At 44.0% G+C, this 13,148-nt stretch overlaps 1 protein-coding gene across 1 annotated transcript in view; it reads right to left on the bottom strand.

Annotated features, from left to right (window-relative positions):
* col6a1 (collagen, type VI, alpha 1) overlaps positions 1-12,446 on the bottom strand; it is a 26,704-nt gene extending 14,258 nt beyond the window's left edge. Inside the window, exons 1-20 of the mRNA XM_084458434.1 lie at positions 12,333-12,446; positions 10,354-10,483; positions 9,630-9,830; positions 9,318-9,477; positions 7,151-7,264; positions 6,781-6,801; positions 6,615-6,635; positions 6,470-6,514; positions 6,131-6,184; positions 5,187-5,231; positions 5,053-5,079; positions 4,810-4,836; positions 2,824-2,868; positions 2,560-2,613; positions 1,969-2,031; positions 1,738-1,800; positions 1,363-1,416; positions 1,237-1,272; positions 989-1,051; positions 682-744 (exon numbers count right to left, since the gene is read on the bottom strand). Of these exons, the coding sequence (XP_084314560.1) occupies positions 682-744; positions 989-1,051; positions 1,237-1,272; positions 1,363-1,416; positions 1,738-1,800; positions 1,969-2,031; positions 2,560-2,613; positions 2,824-2,868; positions 4,810-4,836; positions 5,053-5,079; positions 5,187-5,231; positions 6,131-6,184; positions 6,470-6,514; positions 6,615-6,635; positions 6,781-6,801; positions 7,151-7,264; positions 9,318-9,477; positions 9,630-9,830; positions 10,354-10,483; positions 12,333-12,423 (1,377 nt within the window). The 5' untranslated portion in view covers positions 12,424-12,446. The remainder of the gene's footprint in view (positions 1-681; positions 745-988; positions 1,052-1,236; positions 1,273-1,362; positions 1,417-1,737; positions 1,801-1,968; positions 2,032-2,559; positions 2,614-2,823; positions 2,869-4,809; positions 4,837-5,052; positions 5,080-5,186; positions 5,232-6,130; positions 6,185-6,469; positions 6,515-6,614; positions 6,636-6,780; positions 6,802-7,150; positions 7,265-9,317; positions 9,478-9,629; positions 9,831-10,353; positions 10,484-12,332) is intronic.
* Between the last annotated feature and the right edge of the window lie 702 nt (positions 12,447-13,148).

Below are 13,148 nucleotides of genomic sequence, written 5' to 3'. Positions count from 1 at the left end.
CCTATTAAGGCTACTGACTTTCTAACTCCCACATAAACATGCCCCCGCGCACGCGCGCACAAACTCACGCACGCACTAGCTCGCGCACGCTCATGCACACACACACACACACACACATACTGTACGCATACGGATACACACACGCACGCACACACATGCGCACACACACATACACACACACACACACACACACACACACACACACACACATCCACCCACACACCCACACAACCACTCCCACTCCAACTGGAAAAACGGATGCTGCCAAGAAGAAAAGATGACTGGATGAATCTCGGCGTTGGTTCTCTAACAGTACCACAGTAATGGGGCACGCCCACATGGAGCATCGCGGTTCACCGCTGGCCCGTACAAGAGGATTTACCCCCGGATGTAAGGCCAACATATCCAAGAGTAGTGGGTTCAGGTTTCAGTGGGTGGCTGTGAACACAGCAGTCGGTTGGGGAGGCAGTAACGAAAAGCTATGAAGTTTAAAACGAGGTCTAAGGAGACTAGGATACTGACTGCTTCCTTCTCTCCTCGTTAACTCCCCCCTCACCTCTACACTCCTGGTATCCACTCCCTCAACTGGGGTGAGGGGACTGTTTGATTAGAACGGTAGTGAAGGGCGTCGATGCTGTGTGTGAGGGAGGTGAGGTTCTATTGAAGGTCGGGCGGTCTTACCTGATCTCCGTTCGCGCCTGAGGATCCCTCCCTGCCATGCTCGCCTCGAGGGCCAGGCTCTCCCTGTCAGGACAGATGGAGAAATCATCACATTTAATAAAGAATGTGAGAAACAGATTTTCTGTGTGAAATTTATTACTGGTCTACGTCTAATCTACCGGTCTACGTCTATTGAGAAACATTTCAAGATTTTCTGTGTGAAATTTTCCCCTGCGTCCGACTACCGGTCTACGTCTAAAGGTGTAGCGGCCTCTTCCTGGGGCTAGAGCCAGGGTTCCGCATCGTCAGCATCCTCCTCGTCTCTTACCGTCTCTCCTCTTGGGCCTCGGTTACCACGGGAACCCAGTTCGCCCCTCTCTCCTCCTGCACCCTGAGGGAGAGGGTGGATAAACGTTAACACAAACACACACGCCTGAGGTTTAGATTAGGATTTGGCTTTAGTCCCAGATTAGGGTTCAGTCCCGGATTAGGGTTCAGTCCCAGACACACACACACGTCACACACACACACACACACACGCACACACACACACACACACAGTAAATGTATAAGTACTCTCTCTCCGCGGACTCCGTCTGGTCCTGGTAGGCCCTGAAACACACACAGAGATGACGTCAGAATCAGCCTATCATATCAGGAACCTGATATGTGATTCCGCCGGGGTCACCTGGGGTCACTTACGTCGTCGCCCCGCTCTCCCTTGTCCCCGTTGGCTCCTGGCGGGCCTCGGTCGCCCTGTCAAAACACAGTGTATCGACGTGAGACACTGGAGACCACTTACCCGTACCGGAGCTGACACTCTCCATCTAAGGCTGGGTTCACATACCCACAGCCAAGACCAGACCTTAGTAGAACGTCTGTCTCGTCGCGAGTCTTCCCATAAGATTTTGACAGGCCGAATCCTGAAAACGCCATCTTTAGCAATGCCGCTGTGAAACACTCAGCATTTCGTTCTAAAACGGCTTAAAACCGCCTCAACCGTCTCAAGCCACAGCGCGTCTCGCTCGCTGGCCACCTCCTCCTTCTCCTCGCCGCGGTCAGTCCTCTCACGCGTACCTGTAGCCCCAGAGCGCCGTAGTTTCCCGGTCGTCCAGGCTCTCCGTCCTTCCCAGGGTCGCCCTGAGAAAGGAAGCCCACACGTCGCACGCTGAGTCACAGGAAGTGGGAACTATCTTTTCTGCCGTCCAGCCTTCAATTCTGATGTTGTGTGTCACGGTGTTTGCCGCCCCCTCAGAAAACAACAACGATATTACCGTAACAACAAACAAGTGTGAGGCGGCGTCTTACTTGGCCTCCTTTTGTCCCGTAAGGACCGGGGTCTCCCTTCGGACCAAGCTCTCCTTGCGAGCCCTGCGGCCAGAACACACACAGACGAGTTTTCACCATCAACCCTGAACACAAATAAGCAGCAAAACCTCTTAACCAAAACACCTGAGGCCTCTACCCATATGCGGGTGTGTGTGTGTGCGTGTGTTTGTGAAAGTATGCGTACAGCTATGTGTGTGTGTATGTGTGTATACAGCATGAGTATGAAGACTCCTTTAAACAAGCTGCCAGCAGGGAATGTAAACCTAGAGATTAAGATTAAAGAGCCAAATACCCCTGCTGGATTGAGGGCTGGAGATGAGACTGTTAGCACTCTAGACGCTCACAGTTCAGCACCCCCACTCGCTACGGCTGACTGTAAACAGCTGTAAACAACCAGCCCAGGTTGCTAATGAAACATTGTGATAACTGGAACGGAGTGTGAAAGACGGTTTGATGTGGATGCAATCCAGACCCTTGAGTCTGAGGCTCTGTGAAAGCCTGAGGTTTAGATTAGGATTTGTCTGTAGTCCCAGATTAGGGTTCAGTCCCAGATTAGGGTTTAGTACTCACATCTGGCCCCAGAGATCCTTTACAACCGCCAAGACCAGGGAACCCAGAATCACCCTAGGAGAGAGTAACAGACACAAGATTACACACACAAAAACACACAAACATACACACACACACACACACACACACACACACACACAAGGGAGTATTGATCTAGGCTGCTCAGCACAAGTGATACATCAATACATAATCTCTGTTGTAAACACACAACCACAAGCTCATCCTTTAAAATGTTTATGTTTGACTGTATAATGCAAATCTCACCTTCCGTCCGTCAACTCCATCTGTTCCCCTTAGGCCTTTGTCTCCCTGAGAGAGAGAGAGAGAGAGAGAGAGAGAGAGAGAGAGAGAGAGAGAGAGAGAGAGGGGGGGGGGCAAAGACAGAGGAGGAGAGAGGAACAGAGAGAAGAGAGATGAAAAGACCATGAGGAAGAGAGTAGGAGTGAAAGATCAACCATTAGGCTTCAGAGCATCTACCCACCAGGGCTGTCCAGTCTCACCAATACTCTTTGTTCTAGCCTTGGAACCTCTAGCAGGTGCCACACCCAGCAATCAAAACCTAGAGGGAATGGCTATGACTTTAAATCTAGCTATATGCAGATGATATTTTATAAACATTAAGTAAACCCATGCAGTCGATTCCATCAGTGCCAAGGCATATACATATATTTAGTAGATTTTCTGGATACAAAATAAATTGGAGTAAGTGTGATGCAATACTTTTTAACTGCAACACTTGTTCTACTACTAATGCACTATCCGTGTGGAAACCTAATGTAATTACAGCTTCTGCGCAGCACTGGATTGGGACCGGGCATTTTGAGGAGGAAGAGGAAGGAGACTGATAAATACACGAGGGCCTCCTTAAAATGTATTAAATTTTAAAATCTTAAAAATCATGTGTCTGAAATCCAAACAGTACAATGACTGAGTAGGCATTAGCATGTTTATTCTGCATCACCCAGGGGTTGACCTCCCAACCAGACACCAAGGGAAGGTTATGTTCTTGCTTGAACCAAGTGAGAAACACAGACTAACAAGACGGGTGGAAACCAGTCAAACAACCAGTGGCACAGGTGTCCTCTCAATCAGAGTCAATTTAGCCAGTTGTAGTTCTAGGGTCTGCTATTGGGGCGGGGTTCCCAACAACAGTGATTGGTGGAGACATCTGATTGGTGGAGACATTGCTGTTAAACTATAGGTGGAGTGGTGGGTAGCTATGTAGGGAGGACCCATGTGCAAAGTTTGGTGATTTTTCATGCATGGGAAGTCATACTTCCTAGGAAGAAGAAGATTCAGATTCAGATTCATTGCTGAGGCTGCCTGGCCACTAATGAAATACTAAAAGATGACATACAGTAAAGAGATGGTCTTCTTTGCCAATGACTCTGTGGGGGAGGGATGAAGTGCTGAAGATAAATATTCTGCCAAGATTTTCATTCATCATGTCAGTCTTACAATGCAATTATATCTATCTTTGCAATTACCATCAAGCTGGTTTAAGGAGCTAAAATCTTTGTTATCATCCTTTTTGTGGAGTAACAAGAAACCTAAAAGAAGAAACATTTAAGGGTGGTCTTTTAAGGGTGGTCTGGACGTGCCAGACATTTACCAATATGATTAACTTTATAACGCCAGATATCCTATCGCATGGGGTTATGGTAACCCTAATGTAATAGGAGTTGGGAATGGCTGGTGGGACAAAGTATTGCTAATCTTAACAAAGTATCTTTAAAACTGACCATCCAATTATTAAGGTCTCTTTTAAAATTGTAGAAGAGGGTCAGAATTACAGGAACCTCTCCCTTCTTGCCCTCTTTGGCACAATCCTTTATTTTCAGCAGGAGGCAAACCATTGTGTAATGCTGTATAATGAGCTACAACAAGAAGATGTTCAAGGTATTTTTGTCTCAAGTATTTATGGACACCCCCCCCCTCCCCTCCTTTTTGGTCATTTTTCTTTTATTCCATTGTTTGCTTTGTGCAGATATGTTGTTCTGCATTTTTTGCATCTTTTTTTGTATGTGTCTTGTATGTACTGTATGCCATGTACTGTATGTGTGTTAATTTCTAGTCTGTAATGTCTTGTGTACTGTATGTTTGTTTGTAATGTATGTTTTTAATGTTTTGTAAAATAAAAGGAAAAAATATTCATAAAAAAAAACAAAAAAAACAAAAACAAAACTTCAGCGCATCCACGAATAGGAGAGGGGAGAGTTCAAGGCATTCACCAATTAGAGGGACACTTACCTTGAAACCTCTGTGTCCTCTTTCACCCTGCAGTAAACAGAGAGGAGATTGGTCAAGTATTGACAAAGTGTGATTACTGTGGCAACCCAGTCATATCAAATTGCCACAACAATGACTCAAATTGATTAATACTTTGATAAAATATTCAAATGAATCAAATATTCAAGTTGATCATACTGAACATCGTTATAAATCAAGTATCTGATAATAATTGTAATCTGTGTGTTTGTGTTGCGATATTACCTTGCCTCCCTTTCCACCTAGGTCTCCCTAGAAACAAAAACAACACCATTATCATCATCATCATCATCATCCTCACTGTCAGCTTCATCATTTTGAAGTTCATCCTGGCCTTTGCACCCCTGTGTGTGTCGTACCTTCATGCCACGGTATCCCGGTGGGCCAGGGTCTCCCTGATGTCCCTGAAACACAATAGAACAATTCACATTATTAGTGTGTGTGTGTGTGAGAAAGAGAGAGAGAGAGAGAGAGAGAAAGAGAGAGAGATACACTGTAGGGAGGGGGTGTGTCTACAGTGCTAGTATGTGTGAGTATATACGTATGTGTGTGTCTATGTGTGTATGTGTGTGTATATCTGTGTGTCTATATGTGTGTGCCTATGTGTGTGTGTGTGAGTATATACGTATGTGTGTGTCTATGTGTGTGTGTGTGTGAGTATATACGTATGTGTGTGTCTATGTGTGTGTGTGTGTGTGAGTATATACGTATGTGTGTCTATGTGTGTGTGTGTGTGTGAGTATATACGTATGTGTGTTTATGTGTGTGTGTGTGTGTGTGAGTATATACGTATGTGTGTCTATGTGTGTGTGTGTGTGTGTGTGAGTATATACGTATACGTGTCTATGTGTGTGTGTGTGAGTATAAACGTATGTGTGTCTATGTGTGTGTGTGTGTGTGTGTGTGTGACTATATACGTATGTGTGTCTATGTGTGTGTGTGTGTGAGTATATACGTATGTGTGTCTATGTATGTGTGTGTGTGTGTGTGTGAGTATACTGTATACGTATGTGTGTCTATGTGTGTGTGTGTGTGTGTGTGTGAGTATATAAGTATGTGTGTGTCTATCTGTGTGTGTGTGTGTGTGTGTGTGAGTATATACATATGTGTGTGTCTATGTGTGTGTGTGTGTGTGTGTGTGTGTGAGTATATACGTATGTGTGTCTATCTGTGTGTGTGTGTGTGTGTGTGTGTGTGTGTGTGTGTGTGTGTGTGAGTATATATACGTATGTGTGTGTCTATGTGTGTGTGTGTGTGTGTGAGTATATGTATGTGTGTCTATGTGTGTGTTAATGGCGCTCACCACGTCGCCAATGTTTCCCTTCTCGCCTGGCATTCCCTGTCTTCCTGTCTCTCCCTGCGGACAACAAGGAGGCGGAGAGTCGGTTAGTTTAAGGACAGGTTTAACACAATAATAACACAGTAATAACACAATAATAACACAGTAATAACACAATAATAACACAGTAATAACACAATAATAACACAATAATAACAATAATAACACAGTAATAACACAATAACAATAATAACACAGTAATAACACAATAATAACACAGTAATAACACAATAATAACACAGTAATAACACAGTAATAACACAATAATAATGCTGCTATATGCAGAGCGTGTCCGTATCTCACCTTGGAGCCGTCTTCTCCGTCTGATCCTTTGGGACCTCCTGGGGCCTGAAGACAGGACACAGCCAGTGATGTCAACACTCAGAAGACATTCTCAGAGCAAGAAGTACACTCAGATAAGATTGCGCCTAATCTATGGCTTACTTACATTGCAGTCGAACGAGCAACACTGAAAAAAAGAAGAGACATATTTCAAGTTCATATTTCAGTAAGTTTCAAGGCTATCATTAGCTATGCGTACATAGAGATGTTTGTACAGTTTAAACATACAGTATACAAACAGCTAGTAATATACAAACACAACACTATCTCACCACATCCTTAGTCTCGTTGGTCTGAAAAGAAAGAGAGACAAGGCAGAGGTTAGAAAACATGATGTAAGTGTTCTTTAGAGAGAATAGAGGAGAGAAGAGGGGAAAGTAGGGGATGAGAGAGGAGAAGAGAGGAGAGGAGAAGAGAAGAGAAGAGAAGAGAAGAGAAGAGAAGAGAAGAGAAGAGAAGAGAAGAGAAGAGAAGAGAAGAGAAGAGAAGAGAAGAGAAGAGAAGAGAGGAGAGGAGAGGAGAGGAGAGGAGAGGAGAGAAGAGAAGAGAAGAGAAGAGAAGAGAAGAGAAGAGAAGAGAAGAGAAGAGAAGAGAAGAGAAGAGAAGAGAAGAGAAGAGAAGAGAAGAGAAGAGAGTACATACTATCATGTCAATGATGGTGCGGATAGTTCTAATCTTGGGGGATTGGGTGTCGTCAGCTGCCGTGAAGTTCTGTCTGTAGTGCTGGTCGGTAGCGATCACAGACAACCTGGTGTCCTGCAAAGAGAGAGAGAGAAAAATGTGAAAAACTGTACAAAACATTGACAATTTACAGACTGAGTGGACAGAACCTGGCCATAGAAACACACCATCACAGGCCGGCTGTGTTCACTTTGTAATCAGGGAGTTGAGTTGTTGAGTCTCACTTATTACCAAACTGTGAGAAATATACTGTAAAGATTTAAGAGAGATTTTCTGTATAAAATAAATAGTGTATCCTGAGTTTATTCATCTCTGTCATATCTATGTGGAGAGAAAAGTCAGTGTGCAGTATTAGCTGCAAAATAATGTTGACTGTTGTCATACATTAAGGGAAACAAATTCTGTAGCAAAGTTTCTGAGTGCCTACATCTGTAAAAACATAACCTGCTCCCCATGCTATTACCTCTGCCCAGGACGAAAGTCCTGCCAGGAGGTTATGTTTTCTTTATGTTTGGCGTGTGTACATTAGTGGGTTAATTGGTTCGTTAGCAGGATTATACAAAAACTGCTGATTTTCATGAATCCTGGTGGAGGGGTGTAGGTAGCATGGGCCAACTTAGAAATCATAAAATGTTGGCGCAGATCAGAATCACGGGGCGGGTCCACAGATTAAAACTAAACTTTGAATGAAGCCAGCTCCTCATGTGAGGGCACTAGAGACACGGGGTTTGGACGGGGGGGTTCCCTCCGTTCATTGTCAAAAACAAAACTTTGACCGAAGCCAGCCCCCCGTGTGAAGGTACAGACAGAGGGTTTGGATTGGGGTTGTGGGGTGAGAGCCCGGAATGCACCGAACCACCGGCTCTGACCAGAGGGGGCGTCACAGAGCCGTTCGCCCACTGCTGCCCATTCACCTCGGTTCATTTGTGCTTGGGCTCCAGCCTATAAAAAACATTTACACTCCTCAGTAACAGAGTTTTGAGCATGAGTTTTAAGTTCCCCAAGAGGCACTAAAACAACAAGTTAACTTTGATGCATATTCAATGCCTCTGGACCACAATAGGAAAAAACAGACTTGCCTAGATCTGTAAGGGCCCTGGGTGCTTTAAGTTGCAGCCACCTAGTGGATTGTGTCTGATAACGGTTACCAGTACAAGAGAGCAGGCTACTGAGGTAGAGGTGGAGTTCACAGATGAGAGTTTTGTAAACGAAAACCATGAAATGAAGCTGCGTATATAAAGAGAGGACCAACCACCCACCAATTGATACAATAGGTGAGTGAGTGATTTGGCATTTGTGCAAAAATGTAGAGAGGCATGATAAACAGGGTCCAGTGCCTTTAGTACAGTAGACGCTGCATTTATAAAAATACAGAACAATACAGGAGCTAAAACCGAACCCTGGGGCACACCTCTAGTGATCTCCAGGAGTTGTGGTTCTCAGAATGAACACACTGTGTTCTATCAACAAGATAGCTTCTGCAGTGTCACCTGAGAGCTTGTTTGTATCAGCGGTTCTAGACAGGCGGTGATCGGTAAAAAAGTAAAACTACAAAACTTGAGACCTGTGGTCCCATCTTAGGGTTCATCACCCTGTGTTGTATAAAACTACACAGAAGAATTCAGAAACAAATATGCTTCTTCTTTTTTTTTATTGCAAATTTATACCGGTTCCAAATATCGGTCATTGATCTACTTGATTTCTAATAATTGTTAACGCCGCCGCTGAAAAAAACATCTGTCGATCCCTAATGCTGACGACATATCAATTGGGCAGAGGTCTGTACTCTCTGAGTGCCCTTTTAGTTATATTATAAATTTAATTGTTGTTGGATGATTTTAATTGTATTGTTGATATTTGCCTAATTGTATATTCCTTTCTTATTATTTGCCAGTGTTAATAATGTTCTGTATTGCTTTTGCAACATAGGTTTTTCATCTGTCATACCAATAAAGCTTATTTGAATTTGCATTTGAGAAATGTTAACACAAGCTCAAAACGGTTGGTGGGAATTACTGGCTTTTTGCTTACACCTGACCAATCTAAGAAGTACATACTGTAGGGGGTGCATAGCTTGGGCGTAGATTTTGGATGAGGTGTATTGAGATGAATGTGTGTTGTAGCTTACTTCCTGGTCAGGCAAGATGGCAACAGCGAACACTTTAACCCCATGTTGTTTGGCCTCGTTGGCTGCTTCTTGCACCCCTCCGCACGGCTCCTTGTAGCCTGTGATTGGATGACCGTCGGTCACCACCACAATGTACTTATTCTCGTGGTAGGGGGAGCCCCTGCACACACACACACACACACACACACACACACACACACACACACCACAATGATTAACAAACATGATTACCATGAACTTATTACTCAATCAATCAAACTTTATTACTAATTTGTGTGTGTGTGTGTGTGTGTGTTGGTATACATGTGTTACCCTATCAGCAGTTCTGCCAGCCCTCTCTTGATGGCACAGTCAGTGTGTGTGCCCTTGCCGATGTATTTGATCTTGTCAATCTCATCTTTCAGCTGTTGGCGCTCCGTGGCGATGTCACTCAGATGGCGGACCAGGATGATGTCATCACTGTAGTGAAGCGCTCCAGAGTTCCATGTCAGGTAGCGGTCACATGGATGGCGCCTAGATCAAAACACAAAACCACCGTGACCACAAATTTCAGCTGACAACACGAATAAAACTCATCACAACATTCAAATGAGAATGACTCCCAATACTGAGGATGTACTGGATTCAAATGAGTATGACTCACTCAATGGACCTTCATTTATTTGTTATTATAACAGCAATGGTGGATTGTGTTACCAGAAGTTAACAGCAAATACTAGCAGCGCAGTAGAGTTGCAGCAGAATAGACCGTTTGTGATGCACTTTTAAAGGGTAAGACATTACAAAGAACCAGACTGGAGATAATCAACACATCTGAATCAAATTAACATGTGCATTGGGACTATCCGAAGTCTACATGAATCATGTGACGATTAAGCATTTTGAACTTCTGTTGATGAACTCTAGATGACTGACTGGATTTAGATAGCCAATGGGCGGTGTTTATAACTCCTCCCACCCATATCTATGTCTAAGTACGACATGTAAAGTACTACATGTGTCGTCTGGAAGTACGACATGTGTTTTTGTGACTTACATGCCGTTGAGCTGGTCTATGAAGAGCTTGGTGAATTTTTTAATCTGGTCGATGTAGAAGTTGGGAGGTCTGACTCTCAGGGCCACACTCTCCGATGTATCCAGCACGAAGAACAGATCAACAGGACACTCTGAAACCACACACACACACACACACACACACACACACACACACACACACACACACACACACACACACACACAGTTAATTAATCAGTTGAAACAATCAATTGGCCAATGGTCTAGTTGGCTCAAGTTCAGGTACTATGACATGGGTCAGGGGCCACAGAATCAGAGACCCCGGTTACACCTTGCATTAAAATGTGTCTCCTATCGAGATTGTATCTAGATAATGATTTAGCCTGATTACATTTACACCGGCATTAATATGCGTTTCGATTACCTTCAACCCGATCCGTTTGAGATCCGATCGAGCTGACAATCGAACGTCACATCCTGTTTGTGCTTGAATATTTTCGTCTGACTAAATTGAGAGTAGACACTTTTGTCTAGTCTGCACTCCAACCTTACCAGGATCCATTTTAATGCTTTCTTGCTAGCTGCCATGGAAGCCTGCTGCTTGCTGGTCTTTAACCGGCGCGTTCCAACGGCTACGTATTTCCGCCCACGTTGTTGATATGTGGATTAAAAACGCATTTCCATTTACACTTCTATTAAATGTGGTCGAAATGCGTCCCTGACCACCTCCGGAGGTGGTTTGGCCGATCGGATCGCAATCCGTCCTCAAAACGTTTTGGGCGCATTTACACCTGTATTTTCATGTGGTTTAGCACGATCAGATTGCAATCTGATCACCAAAAACACATTTTAATGCCAGGTGTAAACGGGGTCATATTCAGATCCATATCCATATCCATATCCATATCCAGATCCATATCCATATCCATATCCATATCCAGATTCAGATCCAGATCCAGATTCAGATCCATATCCAGATTCAGATTCAGATTCAGATTCTGATTCTGATCCATATACAGATCCAGATCCATATACAGATCCAGATCCATATACAGATCCAGATTCAAATTTACATTCAGAACTTTATTGTCCTAGAAGGAACATGAAGAACATTCGACCAGAGGACTATAGGCTATGGCTAAGGGCCCACACATCACTGCAGGCCAGTCTCAGCCCAGCTGAGACTGCTGAAAGCCCAGAAAAACCACATTGTCAACACTAACCAATGGTCAACATGCTGCTGTTTGTAGATAAAGCTCATGTTTAGACTGTACTGTAATCATTTGCACTATTGCACTATTAAGGTAGGCTAGTCAGTCACACTAGGAGGTCGGCCTCCACAGAACTAGGCTGGGGTTCTGGCCCGATCCACATTTCAAAAACAAAAATAAATGTTGCACATGAGAGTTAGTACATGATATGGGAATCATGTACAGTGCAGCCTACTGCAATTAGCTGCGCCCAACGTGGGGCCTCGAACCTACAACCCCGAATGTATCATGCTCTACCGACTGAGCACAAGATGGAACCTGTGAATGATCACATCAGTGCAGAACTTCGAATCTGCTGGGATAGGAAGCGGATATAGGTATGTATGGTTCTCATCGCCTGTAGGCTAGAACTCTCTCACACCTGCAGATGCATCTGTACGGTGTTTAATACATGTGCATTAAACTTGCAAACCAAACCAGCTCAGAAATAAAGACAATGAATAAATCCCACCATACACATGTCTGTACTAAAAAATATCTGCACAGATAAAAAGTCAGACAATTATGAGACGCCATCTGACTACAATTGAACTGTCTAAGCACTGTGGTATAGTTTACAATAGACTGTGCGTTCTCCTATACTAGGCTACAGTAGGCTACAATGGAAACGTAGGCAAATTCACATTTGTTACAGCAAAATCCGTTCGCGTTAGGTTTATATACACATACAACGAGAAGCTAGTAACTTCGAATTTGACTGCTGTCTGTAAACGGTTTTGCACACACTCACCAGTGAACTTGCGGCTTTTTTGCTGAGCTCGCGCCCCAGCCCAGAGCGCTCCGACGCACATCAGCGCGAGGAGAACCCCGCGAGCCTCCATGGTGGTACTGGCCCAATACCCGTATATAATAATAATACTTAATACCCGGCCCCGCAATACACCAGCCACTCCAACCTGAACCCAGGACCTTCGAGCCTTATGCGCCGAGCTGTCGGTACTCCGGAGCCCCGCTGCAGTTAGTCCACCACAAGAAGCCAGACGCGCGGAGGAGGACCAGAGAGGAGCTCTGAACCTAGGAGGAGGAGTTCACGCGCTTTCCTCGCAAGGCTGAGAACGCGCATATGTACATATCAACTTTATCCACATAGAATGATTATGTTCTACGGCCAATATTTTATATAGCCTACGTTATAGCTACTAATATTTACCTGACCTTACATATTAGGCCCGCATTCTCTCTATTCTGTGAGTGAATCACTTGGTAATCATTATGTTCACAAAAACCATAGGGTACAGGAATAAGGTAATAGGAATCAGATAGTCTTAACAGTTACTTTTGTGTATAAATAATTAAGGACCAAACCTCAAACCTCAAACACACACACGCACACACACACACACACACACACACACACACACACACACACACACACACACACACACACACACACACACACACACACTATTCATACTTCATGTACCAGTTTAGGAACATTCATACACATACGTAATGTCACAAATAGGATTGTGATGGTGTTTTTAGTTTTGCTTGTACTAAAACATGAAATACAGATGAACTCCTTTTGGTGAAATGTTCCTCTTTT

The sequence above is a fragment of the Borostomias antarcticus genome (genome assembly GCF_949987555.1).
Source record: "Borostomias antarcticus genome assembly, chromosome: 24".
In the NCBI taxonomy this organism is placed as follows: Eukaryota; Metazoa; Chordata; class Actinopteri; order Stomiiformes; family Stomiidae; genus Borostomias; species Borostomias antarcticus.
This window is presented reverse-complemented; position numbering and strand designations above follow the sequence as displayed.